The sequence below is a fragment of the Amblyomma mixtum genome, chromosome 10 (genome assembly GCF_055824585.1).
Source record: "Amblyomma mixtum isolate Tamu chromosome 10, ASM5582458v1, whole genome shotgun sequence".
NCBI classification, from domain to species: Eukaryota; Metazoa; Arthropoda; class Arachnida; order Ixodida; family Ixodidae; genus Amblyomma; species Amblyomma mixtum.
Window position 1 is genome coordinate 186,290,166 of NC_143021.1, and position 20,850 is coordinate 186,311,015.

The 20,850-nt window shown below is 47.6% G+C and overlaps 1 protein-coding gene across 16 annotated transcripts in view; it reads left to right on the forward strand.

Annotated features, from left to right (window-relative positions):
* Positions 1–20,850, forward strand: part of LOC149327961 (uncharacterized) — a 62,803-nt gene that overhangs the window by 30,573 nt on the left and 11,380 nt on the right. For 14 of the 16 annotated variants that reach the window (XM_089563050.1, XM_089563045.1, XM_089563058.1 and 11 more), the window contains 5 exons: positions 237–376; positions 1,254–1,436; positions 17,400–17,543; positions 18,540–18,659; positions 20,187–20,296. In XM_089563050.1, the coding sequence (XP_089419176.1) occupies positions 1,374–1,436; positions 17,400–17,543; positions 18,540–18,659; positions 20,187–20,296 (437 nt within the window). In that variant the 5' untranslated portion in view covers positions 237–376; positions 1,254–1,373. Of the gene's footprint in view, positions 1–236; positions 383–1,253; positions 1,437–17,399; positions 17,544–18,539; positions 18,660–20,186; positions 20,297–20,850 lie in introns of all 16 variants that reach the window. The other 2 variants (XM_089563046.1, XM_089563053.1) reach the window with 2 other exon arrangements.

The window sequence follows — 20,850 nt, forward strand, 5'->3', positions numbered from 1 at the left end:
CCACTTCAATTCGCCTTATTTGGAGCCCTAAAGCTGCACTTCTGTGGATGCTGATGATTAATTACTCCTCCTATATTTCAAATATAGTTCACTTTGGGGACTACCCAAGAGCACAATTACCGTAATGAAAAACCTACAATGTTGTCAGTCTCGCGTAATATGCAATTCGTCTAGCCGTAATGCCCAAGTTACTCGGTGTTGCATTTCTAAGTCTTGGCTTCACTTCTGCCTTCCAGTCTGGTTGTCTTCCTTGGAAGCCAATGCCTGGCTCAATCACTCCAGCTGAAGCAGGCCTTTGCACGCACATCGTCACGTCAGCGGATGCAACTCACTGCGGTGCATCCGCGGCCAGCCACATGCGGCTGCGGTGCAGCAGGTGAGGGTAAGATGCTCCCTTTGAATCCTACATGCGCAGTAGAATGACGCGAGCTCTGATAATGCCTGCGGTTTCTGTAGAAGTCGCAAAAGTTATACGAATTAAATCATACGCGTAAACTTCGTTCTCTCCGTACAATGCAGCGCACATATGCGTGCTGTACGCAAAAGAGTTGGGGTTTGGTGCCCCAGCAGCTAGCGCCGGCAAATGAGAGAAAGAAGGACGAAGCCGAAGCTAACGAAGTTCGTGTTTGCGCTTTCGAACGCTGGCCTGCTGAGCAGCACCGCTGGAAGGACGACTGTGGCCATCCATACTAACTGTGCGCGTCGCCCCATTACAGTGCAAATGAAACTCGGTGCACACTCATACCAAGAATCCCTTCTCCTAAAATGAGTGCTCATGGCGATGCGTTAAATCTCCTAAAGCAATCATTCATTTCAAAACACCCACACATCCTCTGGAACTCCTTCACTACTGACAATTAGACATTCTTTAAACATGGCTGCATTAAACACAATGTATTCAATTTCTTGTCCATGGTTTTTGTTTGCTGCTTCATACTTGCGTGAAAATTGCTTCATGCTATTTTATTCCATCAACTTGGAGGTCCTAACAATGGTTTTATTACTGGCCCCTCTTCGGTAATCAAAACAATAAATGCGGGTTCGATCCTGGCCGTGGCTGTTGCATTTCTATGAAGACGAAATTCTAGAAGCCCATGCACTGTGGGATGTGAGTGCATGTTAAAGGGCCCCAGGTGTTCAAAATTTCTGGAGCCCTATACTACGGCGTCCATCAGAGCCTTAGTTCATTTGGGATGTTAAACCCCCATAAACCATTAACCACATTTTTTTAAAATATTGATTGTACTTTTCAGGTGGGCATTTCAAAAGGCATTGACTTGCCACAGGCTGCCAGTCGGCAGCTGTCTTGCTACAGCAGCCGCCTTGTTTTCAATGCCACCAGTGCTCTCTGGTCACCATGACATCCCTGAACGATGCCCAGTCGACGACAGAAGGTGCGGGGGCCACACCACCTTGCCGAGCCCATGGAGACACCGGTATGTATGGCGTTCTCAAAATCGGCGATGTTTCGGCTACGCAACACGTGGCAAGAGTTTTAATATGAAACTGGGAGGTACATAATCGGTGGAGAGTATCTCAAAATTTCGTGCACAGAGGCTGTCAAACTCTATAGTAACACCGCGTCATTCGTGCAAGCATTTTCCTCCAACGCGTCTCTCTTTAGCCTTAGCAACATTCATCTGATCCATTTTTTTTTTCTTAAGCAGGTTCAGCCATCTTTGTCGTCTGCAAAACTCACACATAAGATTTAAAAATTGACCAGAGATGTTTAGATGCCGTGCAGGAAATGTGCATTAAAGCAAAAACTTGACGGCTTGTTCCTCCCGACTGCCTGCACGTGTGCGCCACGTGTTATAGCAGGTGTGTGCCTATAGTGCAGATCTCGCAGACGAGGAATGCATTGATGAAGCCTTCAAAGTCGCAGCTGCCTCAGAACTGCTAACCTATCAACGATCCATTAAAGGGATACTGAGGCAGTTTTCGAATCAGCTAATTTTTTAGGGTTTTGAAGTAGTGTCATTGCTGATCACGTCTGCGAAATTATTTTTTCGATTCTTGCTAAAACAGTGGCGCAATCACCAATTAAAAACACGATGTTCAAATCTCCCGCGCCCCGCGCGAGCGTAGGAGAGGAGGACAGCGGAGAGGAAAATCTCGTCCATGTCGGCCAACGTGACGTCACGTTGAGGACCCGGGGATACGTCGGCGCAGCCGAGCGAGCTTTCAGCGCGCGTTGTTTCTCGTGCTGCGTGCGTTGTGACGTACAAAGTGTGTCAGCCGACCTTGAGAATCAGATTCAACACGAGGTACTACTCTGCGTTCGTGTCCATGAACAAATACGGCCGAGACTGTGTCGTCTTCCACTGTTTTTCGCAAGATCATAAGCTCGCAGCGCAAGCGCTCGCTGCTGTGACCAAGACTTCAAGCTGACCAAAGCAAGCCTACTCTGCTCGAAGCACTTTCGTAAGAGCGGCTTCATGCAGAGCTTCTCCCTAATGTGACCTCTGGAGATTTCTGTCGAAAAGGCGCGGCTGAACCATGACACAGTTCCTTCGATTTTCTCGCGCATGAGAGGCGTGTCACCATTCCGAAGAAGCGCCTCTTTTAAAAGTAGAAACATGCTCACTTAGCCCCTGAAGAAACCTTATAGAGGCTTAAGCATGTGACGCTCTCCTCAGCTTAGGGGCGGCCAGACCACCTGAGACGTGCTCAGCAAAGCTCGGTTAGTGATTTTATACTCGGTTCGACGTGTCCAAGCAAGCAAGCAAGCAAGCAGAGCAAAGCACAATAAAGCAAAGCAAGCAAGCATCGAAGCTCTTCATATACAGCATCTCGTTTAATCGTAGCTAAGCGATTTAAATGAAAGCGTTCGACGTTGATTTCGGATGCAAATTTCTGAGTGAAATGAATGCCAACCGAGTTTTTGCAAAAAAACACCGCAACCTTACTCGGTTTCTTCATCAAGTTGTGGCAGCGGGCGAGTTGCAGCTAGCTTGGCTTTTAAACACACATATAGTTGGTAACTACTTCACTGAACCTAAACTGCAAATCTAGGAAAGGCGAACGTTTCCGAGGCAGCGATTAATATTTTCTGGCATCTACTGAACGCGCCACGAGTGAAGCAGCAGCCTTGTGCGCGTATTTGGCTTGGTTTCCAGCGCACAATGATTGCGTCACTATCCTGTGGTCACATGCCTCGCAGTGCTTGGCCACTGCGCTTCGCTAATTTTGACATAAACTTCGTGCTCCTTCATCGTTTCCTTGAAATACTTTCTTGCCCCAACCTGCAACGCCGGGTACCGAGAACAGGATTTTTTGTACACAGTGCTTTGGGCCTTTTCTTTAGGATGACGCTCTTCCGGGCGAGCCAGGAGGCGTCCGGGGGTGGTAATTGACTTGAGTATTGTTCGCACCCGTTCCTTTCCGAGAATACGAGCCGAGGTTGTGCTGCCACCTTTTACGCATGGTCTGCATCGCGTCTTTGACGCTGGCGTATGCTTGTGCTAGGCGTAGAATTTTTTGCTTGTGTCTATTTTGGTTTCAGGCGATACGAGGAATCAGCAAACTTTAGTATCCTTTTCTTCGGAGGTCAGTAAAAAAAAATAGTCGCCGTATTCGCTATTACAACTACACGGAAAGCTGCGATCTGCAGTCAACGCAGCGCCGGATCCGCATCGGCAGCTTCTCCAGTCCTCAAAGTGACGTCACGACCTCTCTTGACCAATCACGGGCGGCGGCGCGCCGCGCGGCGTGCCCCGCGGCACAGGCCGCATATTTCGGCTAAAGAAGGCAATTCGCGCTTGTTTTTGCCTTATTTGGATGCGATATTCCAGTATACCGCATGAAAAACTATAGGGCGCCGCTGCCAGCCTGATTTTCAAAAAAAGTGCTTCAGTCTCCCTTTAATATTCAGAGAGTTCAAATCATTCCGCAATAAACTAACAGCAATGTTAAAAAATCCAAAGACGTACTGTATCAACATGTTCTGCAACGACAAAATGTCCTGATCTGTTATAAGCTGGAAAAAGCTGAACTCTTCTGCATCCTAATATGAAAAAAACTCTCCCCAGTGTTATCGAGCATCCAGGTAAAACACTTTGGGGGGAGAGCATTGGTGGATACATTTAATTAACTTTTCGTGCTGTTAATTAAATGTATCCACCAATGCTCTCCCCCCCAAAATGTTTTACCTGCATGCTCGATAACACTGGGGAGAGTTTTTTTCATATTAGGATGTAACGCCTTAGCTGACGATGCTGCTCGATCGGCTCACAATACAACCAACACTGTCCGCATACCACTGACAAGAGCTGACGCAGCAAGGCATCTTCAACTACTCGCCCGAAACCTGACTGTAACGTCGTGGTCTGGCCCTGGAGGTTGGACATCCCGCTCGCACCAGTTCAACCTCTTGCTTCCACATCATATACCATTCGGCCTCCCCCGCGATGATACTACGCTGTTGTGCCGCCTGTTGCTGGGAGTGTCGTTCACAAACGCCCATTCCCATCTCATCGCAATGGCAGACTCTCCAGCGTGTGACCAGTGCGGTTGTGATGAAACGATCGGACACCTCCTCTGTGACTGCCCTTGTTTCGAGCAAGAGCACGCTTTCCTAATTGCTACTCTGTACCACTTAAACTCGCGTCCTTTAACAGAGTCCAACGTTTTGGGGTCTTGGACACAAGCTTCCTCACATAGGAAAGCGGTCAAAGCGCTCCTGAGATTTTTAAGGGACTCGGAGTTGTATTCCCGTCTATAATCTTTTAAGTTTTCAGTGCGCGCCCTCTGTCCCCGTGACATAGTGGTCGCTGGACACTTAGAAAACTCATTTCCTTGCTGCTCTTTTTCCTTTTTTCCCCTTTGTTCCCCACCCCAAGTGTAGGGTAGCCAACTGGGCATCGCCTGGTTAACCTCCTACCTTTTCGTCCTTTTCTTTCTCTCTCTCTCGTGCTGAAGAGTGGTGAAAGTCTTGAGGCTGCTAGCACATCTGCACCTGACGATACCAAGGCCGGCTTGCACGAAACAAATAAGACCGGCTTATTCCCAGTCTAGTCTTATTCGCGGTCTAAAAGCTCTCTCGGTTTTGAAGAAAGGAAAGGCGCATAGCTGGTTCATTTTGTCAGTGGACACCTCAAATGCACCACGAACTCCGACTGAAAGTTCGGTAACTCAATGTTTTAGTCGGCGTTCGTGCGCATTTGAGGCACTCACCGACAAAGTGAACCATCTATGCGCCTTTCCTTTCTTCAAAACCGAGAGAGCTTTTAGACCGCGAATAAGATTAGACTGGAAATAAGCCGGTCTTATTTGTTTCGTGCAAGCCGGCCCAGTTTGTACTCTTTTCTTTCTTTGCCCGAGAGGCTCTGACGAAGTATTTTAATATATTAATGTTACTAAAAACGGCAACTGAAAGATTTCAACAGAATTCAGATTGCACGTGTGAAGTATGTACTTAAATTCATCTGCCCTGTCTTAACACACGTCTACATTCTAATACCTTCAACTGGTGTATTTCCTGAAAAAAATGCAAGAAGCCCAAGTGGTGCCTATATTTAAACAGTGCGGTAGAAGTAACCTTCATAACTACCGCCCTATTTCAATTTTAACTGTATTCTCATAAGGCATGGAGAAATTAATGCATACAAAGATGACAACATAACTACACCAAAATAAATATGCTACATGATTTTCAGCACGGCTTCATGTCGCATCGGTCTGCTGAAACAGCTCTTCTAACCCAAAGAAATAATCATGGAATCTTTTATGAAAAAGACGTTTGTATAGGTATAGAGGTTGTGCCAGCAAACTTGGACCAAGGTTTATAAAAAAAACTAAGCGTTCTTCAGAACTGAAATCGTGTGGTTGTTGTTAGGGTTAGAGTAGCATTACAGTACCATTACCATCTAAGTTACAGTACCATTTCTTCGCTCCTCCTATTGATTAATTAGTCGAGATAAATAAAGTAACTTTTTGAATATAGCTTGAAACGTTCACGCGTTCAGTGCCCTGCACTGTGAAAGAGGGATGAGGGAAAGGAGAGAGTGGCGAGGGGCACAGTCACAATTGGTCACTGTAATACTGGAATTAATTTCAATACTGTTGCATATAATGATAGATTTGCTGATTGGTATATGTTTGTTTTTAGTTCCAAATAATACAGGTTTGATTTATTCCCTTTAATCAGGAGACGATTTCTGCTAGTAAATTCGTGTAATTTTGCTGTTTAAATTACCGTCTTCGACATGGTCGTATTAAATGTCAGCACGTTATTATGATGCGCTCCTGAGGTTTCTGTCCAGGGCTCTCCAAGTAGTTCTTACACTCTAAACAGAAAAATGCGGTTTAAGGTGTTCTACACCGCACTCTCTATTATAAAACAAGTACGCCAGAGAAGAGCTTGTTCCCTTTTTGCATTCACTTAGGCGTATTCGAGTATAGCGTGTAGGCCCACTTCCATCTTTTCTGCTTAGCCTCCAGGAGTGCAACAGCAGAAGCATTTTTCCCGCAGTAAAGGCTCATGATGATGATCTTTAACTCATGTCCTATTTTCCCATGCCTTAAGCTGCCCGCGTTCAGGTTTGCCCTTTCGAACTTGGGAAAACCGAAGTTAAGGCGCGAAAAACGACACGGAGGCACTTTCCGGCCAAGCATGAATCGGTAGAAGCCTGTGGAGAAATCCGCTCGGTGGCATCAAACAAATGAACTTCACCGCACACAATGAATACGCCAACCGATCACAAGTGCGGTTTCCCGCGTGAAGCTTGGGCGGCTCACTTCGGTCTGAAGTTCTAGGGAAATTTATCTGGTATTTTTATATCATAGACTAAGCAGCATTGGGCACTATCACTTGTGAGTTCCACAGTGTACAGCTATTTTAAGCCGTTCAGCCAAGGAAAAGGTGTAGGTGAGACTATAAAGATGTGCTGATGAACTAAGCCGGGTGCCGCGATAACTGGTACTGTGATATGCTGTTTATAAGAAACCGTTCGTCGGCACCGTTATGTTCAGAGTGTGCTTTGAATCGATAAAGCTGCTTATCAGCGATTTTTTTCCTGAAATTGTTCTTTGTTCTTTGGATATACTTGTGTCCCGCTTAGTTTTTGTCGACAAAAGAAAATGTCGGGGCGTCGCTTAAGAAAGCGTCTGAGAAAAAAAAATGCAGGTTGCGTATAATTGATTTAGAGCGCAGATTTCAGGCGCCCTTTTCTGCATTCCGCGTCGTAGTCGTCGGCGTTCGCGTAGTCGGCGTAACACGCAACCTGACAGCCATGGCAGGTAGTAGCAGCGACACGCCACCTGAAACGGCGAGAGCAGGAGCAGGGACACCAGGATGATGGCTGCGATGGGAAGATTCCGAAGGGTGGCAACCGATATAGAAACACATCTGCCTGAAATTCTTTACCTCAGCATAACGAAATATTTAAATGCGTGAAGAGCTGTCCTCAAATTGTGCATTGTCGACTATCGTAATCGTGTGTCAATTTTTTTAGTTCCTGTGAACGCGGCAACAAATTCCTTGTCGGTATCCGGCAGTTTGCATCTGAGCCGTCTCCTCTGGCTTTTGCAGGCGTGTTCGATAGATGCGAAATGGAAAGGGCGAAGCAGTACCTTGCACGCAGTACTCTTTCTCCTGAGCCTTGTCCTGAAGACGAGCAGCGTGCTTGTGAATACTCATCTGTGATGTCGTCTTCCAGGGCGGCTTCTTATTTTTATTTTAGCAATGCAGGTGTTATGGATACGTCACCGCCGCATACGTCGTGGTGGACATAAATATTTTAATCGGTGCCAAATTATTGAGCACAAACGGATTTTCGTTGCCTTCTGCGTTAGTGGCTTCCTTTTGAGGCCCATGAGATCGCGTGCCAATGAGAGAGGTCGTCGCTCTGACATATTCCAGACCAGACGTGTGAGCGGGATTTGTATTTCGAGAGCTCCTCGCGGCCACAGCTTCGGTAATGCCGAAGTGGACGGCAGAATTCTAAGCCATGTACGCTCGTGTCCAAGATTTTTTCTTATAACTTGGGAGGGTAGGGTGGGAGGAAACGCAAGGTGGGGGACTTCGAGTGTGGAATGATGAAAGCAGGGTCGGGAAAAACGTTTGCGGGTCAGACGATACGCTGCGAATTCAGGAACTGTTTTTGAGCAGTGACGTGCTCTCGCTCCCAATGTTTGCGGAATAGAAATTGTCGCCTCGTTGTACAGACATCTGTTAACATGGCATCTTCGGGCTCTTCACTAAAGTATGGTAGCACCTTTGAAGAGCTTGGTGTCAAACTGGGTAAGGCAACTACACTTACTAGCGCTCTTCAAGAAATATTTGCACCAGTTATTTGTTATAATGCAAAATGTAATCTATACTTTGCATAGGTATTCGGTACATTTTTGCTCAAATGTATAAAATAATCTGTATCCATATGAAGCTGAGTGCGTGCCTACATTTGATGCCTTGTTTCGATGTTGCACTTCAAATGACGCACTCAGGAATGATTCAATGTACCGCTTCAAGAAGTGCCGTTCTGGTGCTTTGGTACACGAATATACACGTTGTTTCACGTAAGACTTCACACATTTTTAAAAGTAGACTTTTTGAGCTAAAAGATAGCTTTGAATAATATTGAATAGTGAGATTTTTAACGACCACAATTAGGCCCCTTTAAATAAATGAGTGGCGTGTAGCCCGCCTTAAGTAATATTTATATCAGTTTCGAGAATTTCAAAAACGCGGTTAGCATTCGCGCTGTGGCCCAACAAATTTTGGCTACATCGCTCCAAAAATAGATGGCATTTCGAGAAGTTTCCAGACAAAGCAACCTGTCTGGTGCATGTATAACTCGTCAAAATAGGCAAAAATTTATTTGATCACAGCGCCGAGGTCAACCGCGTTTTCCACATTTCAAGAACTGAAACGGGTATTACTGACGGTGGGGTACACGCCTCTCAGTAATTAAGGAGCCTAACAGTAACAGTAAAAAAAGTTAGCCATTCGGTATTACTTAATCAGCACGCTAATTAGCACGTCCTAGCTTTATTCTGATGTGCCACATCGCTGACAATGCTATGCGGAAAAAACGCTCTTCTAACTCCAAAAGCCTATTATTAAAATTTGTGGGACGTCATAGGTGGAACAATCTGTGCAGATGTTCAACGGTAGGCTTGTAGAGACTGTATGGAGAGCATTTTCGCGAATAATGCGGACGAAATGATGATGAGCTGGCTTGACATTGAAGCCATCGATACCAGGAATTCGGGAAAGCGGTCTAGTTCACTTGTCTTCCCACCAGGTGGGGCACAACAAGAAAGTAGCGCCTGCATATTTTTCTGTAAAAAACGAATACCCGGCGGCAGCAAAGGCTGCATGTAAGAACGTGACCACTCGGCTTCCGTGCCACGCAAGCGTTTGTGTGGACTCACTGGCTTGTAGCTCTGCAGGTTTATATAGGGTAACTTTTGCGAAAGTCACATTTTGAGAAATATTGTATTGAACAATAGAAAGCTCTATTAAAGTTCAGGTTCTTTTGGCGGATCACTACTTCAGGGTGCGCGTCGTTTCAGCGTTGGACGTGAATCAGACAGCCAGAAGATGGACGAGCGATGGAACACGGACGAAAACAATATAGAAAGAAATATACAAAGAAGAACCAGACGCTTTGGACAGAGCTTCCTAAGCTGACTCACTGAATAATACCCCTGCCACACGGCAAATTTAATGTCATTCTCATCGAATGACATTTGTTCAACTTAATGACATTTTTTCTGCGCGCTGCTACACGGCAAAAACTAATGTCATTTGCTAATGATGGCGATTGCAATGGAAAGAGAGTGCAGTGAGTACAGCATACAAAAATTTCGATGTATGCTTCAATACGTTGCAAAAAGTATTGCTTTGCTAATGGAAACCGATTCTAAAATCTTCATCCTCATTTTAATCAACGTATTTAGATAGGCGCGCTGTACGAGGGATCTAAAAACGTTGATTTCAATAACGTGTTGATCACTGCTATCCACCACAAGTCCAAGCCAAGCCAAACCTCAGCCAGCGGTGGCAGGCAAATGGCGGACGTCATATTGTGAAATGCTCTCTATGGGGAAATTAGACAGTATTAGCTGTGCGTCCGCAAAAGCTTTGCGCATGCTACGGGCGCACCTTGCGCGCACTGCCGCCCGTCCTCACAGCAGTTTTGGTAGGGAGCACGGTGGTTGGGTGTGACTAGCGTAGCGTGCGAGAAGCATAACATACTGTGGCGCCATCTAGACGATAGCAAGTCAAACCTCCTGAACTGAGTGCCGAAAAAACATTTTTCTCTTTTATTAACGGCAGTAATGAATGCATTCGAAGGCTTTGTTTTTTTTTAATGTAAATCAATTGGATGAAATGAAAATGTAGATTCTAGTGCAAAGTTGGAGAAATACTTCGCTCGGGGTCGTTGCTATGACGACAGTGTACGCCGTACATAGTTAAGCCTAGCATCAAGAAATTCTGAAATTTATCTCAAAAGCGACTGATATTTCAAACCTATATTGTTACGGAGGGATGAGAATGCACAAAATAAAAGCGAATACAACCGTTTAGAGCAAGCTATCGCGTCGAAAAATGCAGCGGCGACGCAGTATTCGGTCCGAAGCGGGCGAGCTGGGCGTCGCCATGTTGTGGATGTTAACCACGCAAGGCTGGTAGCGAGAGTGAGTTTTATTTTTTTCCAATTCTATTTGGCATTTTTATATACATAAATGAACGACAGCACAATCGTAGGGACGCGGAAATATTACAGTGCTTGTGACGTTTTTGTAATCATGTTTTTCGGTGTATATTCTCACCAGGTCTCTGGTGTCGAGGGAACACATTAGCTCGGACGTCGCAGGCGAATGTTTTAGGGAACTCATTCGATACCTAACTTCGTTTTCATCGAATGACATTAGATTTTCTCGTGTGGCAGCAAACTAATGTCGTTTCGAACGAATGTCATTCGATGGGAATGACATTAAATTTGCCGTGTGGCAGGGGTATAAGTGGCCTTCGATCTCAATGCCCGCTATTCACTGTTTCTCGAAAGCCGGGACCTCTCTATTTCCTTCGACGAAGCCTGACCCAGAACCAGATAACAGCACGCAACAAGCTCTTAAGTCACCTTATCCGAAACTTCTAGAAGCGGGTGGCTTTTCCAAGAAAGAGAGGAGTCACCGAAGTACTCCTTGATAGCAGCGTCTCCCTCCCGCTCTTTCCTCGAGAGGGCCGCGCGCGCCCTGCTTCCCCAAGGTCGCGGGGAGAGGAAGACCTGGGCCCTGCTCTGAGATGCGCCTATGGTTGCGCGCGGCTTGCACAGCATTAAATTCATCACCAAATTTATTATCAGCGACTCCAAGACTGCAATGATGATGAAAACGTTTATTAAAGCCTTAGTTGAAGGGAAGGCTGATCGGGTCCCTAGTCCGGGACGCCGTTGGTGAAAGCTGCTGCCCGTGCTCTGGCGACGAGGGCTCGTTGTTCCTCGAGGTCCGAGCTGGACAGGGCCGCCTCCCAGCCCTCCCGCGTTGGCTGATTTATGATCTCAATGCTGTCATTTTTCTGACAAGCCCATACCATGTGGTACAAGTTTGCCTTCTGGCCACAAAATTTGCACTGTGCCGAAAAGGACTCGGGCTCAATGGCGTGAAGCGTAGCTGGGTTACTGAAAGACATAGTTTGTAGCCTGCGAAGGTGACATTCCTCTGATTTACTGAGACCCTTAGCGGGCCTCGGGAGTGTCTGCCTTTCAAGGCGCAAATGTTGCAATATTTCTGAATATGTCGTTAGCGGAGAGGGGGAGCCAGAATCAGGAAGGGAGGACGTAGAAGGATGCCGGGGAAGAAAAGCTCGGGCCGAAGCGTGTGCGCGCTCGTTTCCTTCAACTCCCTGGTGACCTGGTGCCCATATTAATTCCTTCCATTCAGCTGAAGTCCTACATTGACTAAGAATTTTGCAGGCTAGCGGCGTGATTCTGCCACGCATATAGTTTCTATAAGCCGCCTGGGAATCTGTAACTATGCATTTAGATTCGGAGTGCGTTGCGGCTAGGGCTATCGCTACTTCCTCCATAGCCTGTGTATCCCCGTTACGAACTGAAAGCCCGTCCACGACTTGCATTTGGTGCACCACTGAGATTGTTGATATTCCTTGTACAGGACCCGCAGCGTCCACGAAGAAGGCTCCTTCTTTTGTTGAATAGCACTCGTTCATCTTCTTGCTCCTCGCCACTCGTCTAGCATGATGGTGCTCCGGGTGCATGTTTTTGGGAAGCGGAAGCGTAAGGAATTTGCTCTTCCACTTTTTAGGTATATCTTGTCTCCCAGCCACTTGCTGCGGAAAGCTAATGTTTAAATCTTCTAAGACCCTGCGGCCGGTCGTAGTTGTGGCCAGTCGCACTACCTGGCTTGTAAGATGGGCGCTAATCAATTCATCAGCCGTGTTGTGTACCCCTAGTTTTAGTAGACGCTCCGTAGATGCTTTCATGGGTAGGCCGAGTGCCTTCTTATAAGCTGTTCGAATGATAACGTCCAGGTGGTTTAGATCGGTCTTCCTCAAACGAAGGTACGGGGCCACGTACACTATCATGCAGATGACAAAGGCCTGTATTAGTCTAAGGGTATCCTGTTCTTGCATGCCGTTTTTCTTGCTTGTGATCCGAGATATCATACGGATGACTTGTTCGCACACCGTTCGGAGCTTGGTGATCGCTGCTGCGTTCACACCCTTGTTGTTAATGAGCAGCCCCAAAATCCGTATTGTTTCCACCTCGGGAATAGGTGTATCATGGACCGAGATTTCCAGCGATGCAGTATCCCCCTTCCCTCGCAGGACGAGGAGCTCCGACTTGTCCGGGGAACAGCGCAGTCCGCATTCTTCAACATACTTTTCAACCGTACTGGCAGCCTCTTGGAGGGCCTCCTCCATCTGTCCCATCTTTCCCTCCGTTGTCCATATGGTTATGTCACCCGCGTATAGGGCGTGGCGGATTCCCCTTATGGCATTAAGTTGTTCCGGCAGATGCATGAGGGCAACGTTGAAGAGCAGTGGAGAAAGGACTGCTCCCTGAGGCGTCCCCCTGGTGCCCATGGGTATCGCCTCGGACCTCGTGTCGCCAATCCTGATGTGCGCTTGCCTATCTTGCAAGAAAGCCTTGATGTAATTAAAGGTACGCTTTCCGCAGTGAGTACCCTGTAGATTGTCCAGGATCTTGGAATGCTTCACGTTGTCGAAAGCCCCCTTCAGATCTAATGCTAGTATGGCCCTACTGTTTCGTTTGCGCGGGGGATCGATAACCTCCATCTTCAGCTGCAGTAACACGTCCTGGGTTGACAAGTGTGCCCTAAACCCAAACATTGTGTGAGGTATAATATTGTGGTCTTCTATATACGTAGAAAGTCGCATGTGTACCGCCTTCTCCATCAGTTTCCCGGCGCACGACGTAAGCGAGATGGGCCTGAGGTTATTGATGTTCACCTCCTTTCCAGGCTTGGGAATAAAGCTGACATCAGCCGTCTTCCATGCCTTGGGTAACTGTCCACTTTTCCAGCATTCGTTGATGTACTGCGTGAGATGTTCAAGCGCTTGCTGATTGAGATTGACAAGCAATCCCTCCGTCACCCTGTCGTTCCCTGGCGCCGTGCCCCGCCTCATGGCCATAAGCGCCGCCTGTATTTCCTCGACTTCGAACTCTCTGTCCAGGTCCGGATTGTCCATACCCTCATAATCCCGTACTGGCTCGTTGTCTTTCACTGTACAGAGGTACTTTCTCACGAGGGCTGCAACTAGCTGCTGGTCCGTGCCCGCGAAGCCGTGTAGGGCTCTCTTGAGGTTACGTTGCTGATCCCCGCGAGACTTAGAGGGCTCTATCAAACATCTAAGAAGACTCCACGCCGCCTTGGTGCTGAGGGTGCCTTTCATGGAGTCGCATTTGGCCAACCAGTTGTTTTTGGCCAGGGATCGTGCATAGTCTTCAGCTTGCAAGCTTAATTTTGCGATCTTGATCTTGAGCTTGCGGTTATGTTTTTGCCTTTTCCACCGCCGTGTGAGACTTCTTCTGGCCTCCCATAGATGTAGTAAGTGGTTGTCAATAGCCGGGACTTCTTCTGATGTCTGAAGCGTACGTGTGAAGCGGTCCCTGACTCTCAGCAGCGACTCAGCCCACTCCTCGTACTTTTCAATGGGCGCGTTGAGCGTAGAGTCTTCCGCCTGTCGGAACAACGACCAGTCCGTGAGCCGTGCTTTCCCTCTCGGTCTGCGATGCTTATTGTAGTCGAGGCAGATCTTGAGAATGCAGTGGTCACTCCCTAAGGTCTCCTGCGTGTTGTGCCAATCATAGTTTCTCGCTCCTTTAACCAACGAGAGATCTGGACATGTATCTCTCGAGACACTGTTGCCAATCCTCGTGGGATGCTGCGGGTCAGTAAGAATCGTCAGTGCTAGGTCCGATATGGCCGCAGCGAGTCTCCTGCCCTTAATATCCTCCTTACTATATCCCCACAAGAAGCTATATGCGTTAAAATCCCCCACAATGATGAGAGGTGCACTTTTTGCCAATTGCGCGGCCTTTTGGAAAATCTCATCGAAAGATGCACCCCTGTTCTTCGGTCGACTATATATGTTCAACACATACGCACTTCTGCTAGTGCGTACGTTCGGTAAAAGCTGAATAAATGCATGTTCCACCTCAGTGACTAAATCCAGCTCAATTGTCACAGCCGTGCAATCCTTATGCACCAGAATGCAAGTGGATGAGCTGTTTTGATGCGTGCTGTATGGTCTGAGTTTGGCTTCCGTATTCACGTCCTGCAGTGCAATAATATCTGGTAATTTATCCAACGAATCTACGTATTGCTGTAGCGAATCCCTCTTGTTTCTGAACCCCCGGCAGTTCCACTGCAAAATCTGCAATTTAGGAGGGCGGGCGATGTTGAACACTAAAGGAAATCGCGCTTGGCGCGTCCGCCCCGGTGTTGGGCGAATCATCAGCTGCAAGCTGCCTATTAGTCACGCGGCCAGTTAATTTTGGAACCTTCGTCCGCGTACACTCCGCAAGCTCCTGAAGTTTCCGATCGATTCTGATTGTGGGATGTGGAAGGTGACGGGAGAGATGCGACATTTATAGAAATTATTGCGGTCTTGGATACCCCAGGCGTTTTTAGGGGGAGTAAATATGCCAGAAACGCCTGGGGTATCCAAGACCGCAATAATTTCTATAAATGTCGCATCTCTCCCGTCACCTTCCACATCCCACAATCTATCACGCACACTCCTCCCTTGAATGGAACGTACGGCCCACTCACACGCCCGACGCATTATGTATCCGGGCGGGGCCCAGCCCCTATCCCGACCACTGAGCAAGGTTAGCGAGAGACTGGTTAACCCCTTATCAGGATACCCGAAATTACTGACTTCGACAGGTCCCTACACCGCACGAAATCTCCTAGCGCCAGCTTCAAACCAACGCCTTCCCGAATCGCACAGTTCTCTCCTATATCCACCCTACCCTCTCCTCTCCCAACTGCACATTCTGCTGTGTCCACGCTACCCTATCCCACATCTTGTGGACCTGCCTTATCACCCCCTTCCACTTAATCACTGCCGATTAGCAGCGAGAGATCGGGCTGCGCAGCTCGGAGCTGGGCCTTCAGTTTCGACTCGTCCAACGGGCTGGCCGGGTCGCTTTTGCGCATAAGCTCTTACCCATCCGGCGGCGTGGCTGACCTGCTGCGTTATAAGGGACGCCGGCCTTTCCACTCTGCTAATAGTTTGTCTGCCTGTGTTTGTTCTTCTTCGTGGCGCGCCCCGCGAACTCTTATGGTCATACATATCCTGATCAATTTTAAGCTCCTGAAAGAAAAGCGATCAGAACTGTGCATCATTCAGAAATCGGCACCCAAAACTACTCAGAATTTTGGTAATTTCCTTAGGCGCGCATTGTTTAAACCTAGAATAGTTTTCGAACGAAGAATGGACGAGACATTGAAACGTGGCTGGGTATGAGTTATACAGGGGGTAAGCTATAGAATCTAACCCGTGAGAAAAAACCTCGTCCGTTGTCTGTACGATCAGTTGTACCAAATTATACTACTTTTTCTAATGAAGCCGCAGAGGGGGTAACGCTTAGGGGAGCTGCTAGTAGCGTCGCAAATTCGCGATAACGGAAGTTCTATTTCCTTTTCTTCCGTTATCGCGAATTTGCGACGCTACTAGCAGCTCCCCTAAGCGTTACCCCCTCTGCGGCTTCATTAGAAAAAGTAGTATAATTTGGTACAACTGATCGTACAGACAACGGACGAGGTTTTTTCTCACGGGTTAGATTCTATAGCTTACCCCCTGTATAACTCATACCCAGCCACGTTTCAATGTCTCGTCCATTCTTCGTTCGAAAAACTATTCTAGGTTTAAACAATGGGCGCCTAAGGAAATTACCAAAATTCTGAGTAGTTTTGGGTGCCGATTTCTGAATGATGCACAGTTCTGATCGCTTTTCTTTCAGGAGCTTAAAATTGATCAGGATATGTATGACCATAAGAGTTCGCGGGGCGCGCCACGAAGAAGAACAAACACAGGCAGACAAACTATTAGCAGAGTGGAAAGGCCGGCGTCCCTTTGGCCGCCGCGGTGGCTCAGTGGTTATGGTGCTCGGCTACTGACCCAAAAGACGCGGGTTCGATCCCGGCCGCGGCGGCAGGATTTCTTTGGAGGAGAAATTCTAGAGGCCCGTGTACTGTGCGATGTCAGTGCACGTTAAAGAACCCCAGGTGGTCGAAATTTCCGGAGCCCTTCACTACGGCGTCTCTCATAGCCTGAGTCGCTTTGGGACGTTAAACCCCATTAACCAAACCAAACCTATTTCCTTTTTCTGAATTTTTTTTCACGTCAATGTTTTTTTCGCTTGCCGCATTTTGTTGTGGTGTCTCCCGGTCCCTTGCTCATTTCTCGGGAGCCCCTTCCTTTGTCATTGTAAAGATTATAAAGTGGTTATTTCGGCCTTCGTTCGCATTACAGAATGCGAACATTACAGAATGCGCATTACAGAATGCGAATGCGAATCTTGATAAGTGTTTGAAGTGTTCATCGATAATTTCTTTGTCTGTTACCCTCTCAGTTAATACCTATGTGTTTTCTTGTGTTGGGTTTAATGCCGCATAAACAGCTAAGGCTATTATGCTCCAAGCTCATATTACCTATGCATGCGTGTGTAACCAAAACAAGTAGGTATGAACATCAGTGTTGGTTGTTTTGTTAGGGCATTGTCATGAGGTCAAGGCGAAAGCGATCGGCGTTTTCGAAGAAATGGCCTTGTTGGCCAATGTACAGCTGTTCCTCCCTTCTGGAAGCATGCAGTGGTGTCTCGTGTGCAGCGCCGCCGTTAAGCTGGATCACACTCCGAGTTTTTCTCTACTAAACTCATGCTTCTCTCAAAATGCAGGCAAGCCGAGGCCGGCTTGTGCCAAGCACTGCCGCTGATCCCCGTGGGCCTCTCGTCGAGCTCATTTCGCGGCCTGTCGAACGAATGGCACAGGCAGCCCGGGTTTCATCTAATTCCACCAGAGTGGACAAAGGGCGGAGTGAGGTAAGTCAGATGATACCAGCATCGGGCTACGCAGCTTATCCTTTTCCTTGTTATTCAGGCGTCAGCCTCACTTGCCCCATTGTGAGGAAACCTGCCTTTTTGTGTGTGCATGTGTGTGGGAGATAACACTCGATGATACACTTAAAAGAAGGCGGTCAAATTAATGATGGGTCACGCGAGGTTGTTCGGAAGGAGTTACCGCACAAGTCCGACGGGCGGCAGTACCTTCCACCTGAAGGCAGTGACGCTGCGCTTAACCGCTGCTGCACTGCGCCAGGAAGACTCCTAGGAATCTGTACTGTGCATATACCGGCACTAACCCATCAGCTATCACGTCATACCCTTAAGTTAGAGCGCGGACCGCAGTACGGCGGCGACTGCCTTCACAAAGTTAGCGCGCCACCAGGACGGCTGCGGCGGCTGCGCAGAGCCATGCTGAGGTAGAATTGACAGCTGCGTTGCATCAGGTTACATCAGGCCGAAGCGCGCGCGGCGAGCGCGTTCATAAAGTGCCCGGGAGGGCTTGCTCCTTCTCACACGTAAGCAGACTTAAGTGCGTCTGTCGGGTGTTTAAGGCGGAAGCCTTTAATGCCACATCGTTGTAAGCAAAAGTTGTCGACAGAAATGTCACGCTTTTCAATTGGTCGAAACGGTCGTGACGTCACAGCGCGCGAACTTCAAACGGGGCCAATTGTACTTTGGCTATAACCATGCAACCATTTGTATAGATCGTATAGTGATGCTCCATGCAAGTGAAAATGAGTTGAATTAATTGCTTAATTACCTTCAATTAGTCTTCACGCTCTGCGCGGCTCTTCATATGCAGGAAGTCGCTCCACTGAACATGAGAGATGCGTGTTGCCGCTTTGCCAACCAATACAGCTACTCTCTGAGATGCGCTTTTTCACCGGCTCTAGACTTCACTCCTTCCCGTGCCCCGAGACGCGACTTCATGAGCGCGCTTATCGACACTTTTGCTTCGGTGTGCCGTTACAGGTGCAGAGGAAGATCATAGCCAGGATGCAGACACCATCTCCCACACATCGCTCAGTGGGAGGTGCCATTGTGCGGCCTGTGCGACGAAGCATCAGCCTTTCCGAGCTGCAGACCAGCAAGGTGGGCGGGGCTTCATGTCAGCGTACGTCGTTCGCAACTTCGACTACTCTTCGCGTTGCAAGAACCGGGACGAACAGTAGAGTTAAACCTGGATATAACCACTCTTTTATTTGCCACAAACGACGTTCTCTGCAAGTGGCATGTGCGAACGAAGCAGTTTTACAGAAGTCGACTGAACAATTCGTCCGACCACCAACTAGGACAAAGCGAGGGAGTAGCGATGGTCACTAGTGGTGCCCAGCGCTCCAGTAACGAAATAACTGCAAAAGTTATGTTCCAGTGTGCTGCAGGCAATTAAATACCGCAGGGATTTTGCCGTGCCACCGCCGTTGGCGTTTTTGCTTACGCGCTGTGACATTAAGTGTAACTCTACAGACCCGTTGCTAGTAACGTGTGCTCCCACCAAATGACGGAACTGCGAAAGCTCCACTGTTTAATATGCGTAGGCGACGTGTGTACTGGTTTTATGCACTGACATTCGGCGTCAGTCAGCTGAAATTGAAGCTGTAGGGAGAAAAGAAATACTGTATGTATAGTCTAAATCACACGGGGGCATTGCTCCTCCTTTGGGTCGTCCGTAAGGGCTGCATGCTATTATTAGGAAAGACGAGGTCTTGTAAACTTGTCCACATGGCTCTACTCGAATCTCCTTTTCATTCGCTTTTAGAGCTTCTCAATCTCAGCTATTTAAGCAGCGTTTGCTTAGGGCCTACTTGGTTCATGATTTCAAAGCGGAATACTTTTTAGTGCCGCACATAAGGGAACAAGATATGTGTTAAAATTCACAACTGTTTAGAAACAACGCGCGTACATATATAGAGTACTGCAGTCATTCGTAACCTTCACAATCTTACGCCTATATCGCCGAGAAATATCGTTTTCGTTTCAGCCACACTCACGTGTCGCTGATACACACATCAGCCTTTTATCTGATAACAAAAACGCTTCCAGTCCACGCTTGTTCCCTTTATGTGCTGCGCTAAAACATATTCCGGCTTAAAAATTTCAGCTCTTTCCATTTTGTAATTTTCCTTGGGCAGATGCGTGCGCGGATGTGAGCGGGCAGATAAGTGTTGTTTGCGTTGTTGTGCATCTGTAATCTGTGCCTGTTGAAACGGCACCGTGTTTTGTAATACCAAATATCTTCAAGAGCATACGTGCCTGAAATGTTATTGATCAACAGTGTGTTGTAAGTTTCTCTCGAAGGGATTACCTATGTATGCTTCTTTAGACGTGCGAGTCTGTACACAAATGTTCTATATAGGGTAGTGACTGTTTATTTCCATCAAGCGAAGCGCAGTCATACTGCAGCAAAGGAAATGTATATAACTGCCACTTTTTTTTTATGTGTAGCATTTGCGCACTCAATTTCTAAGTGGGCAAAGATTTCGGGAGGAACGACCCAGTCGAAAATTTTGTCACCTGTTCCTCATTCCCGGAAGAGTGCAACTGCGACATTTGTACCGATCCGCCCCTTAATCGGATCTCCATTGAGTTGCCATTTGTGGAAATCATTCTTCACTCCAGGTGGTGGCTAACCAATCTCGGCAGCTGCCCAGCCCCGCAGCGTCGGCCGACAACCACTTGGGCCAGGCCCTGCGAGAGACGGGGGCCGCTTCAGGCAGCACACGAGAGGGGTGAGCCTTTTCACCGCACCGCACGGAGTGAGAGCAACAGCTGAATAACCAATGATCGCAGTGTCGTGCTACATGTATTCCTCTTCCTCATTATTCCTCTCTCTTTTATTGCGAAAGCAATACTACTTGCACTTTCACGCCTTTGTCGTGCCGCGGCGGTGACCACCATCGTGCCGCGGCGGTGACCACCAAAGCAATACTACTTGCACTTTCACGCCTTTGACGTGCCGCGGCGGTGACTACCATTAACCTTCATTTGACCCTGATTGCATTACATTGGATTGGATTACATTGGATTGGTCTGGACTGGATTGGATTAGATTAGATTAGATTGGATTGGATTCGATAGGAGTGGATTGGATTGAATTGGATTGGATTGGATTGTATTGGAATGGATTGGATTGCATTGAAATGGATTGGATTGGTTTGGATTGGAATGGATTGGATTGTTTTGGATTGGAATGGATTGGATTGGTTTAGATTACATTGGACTGGATTGTATAACCGATGCATCACCACAAGTCTAACCACAAGCACCACCACCAGCTACACTA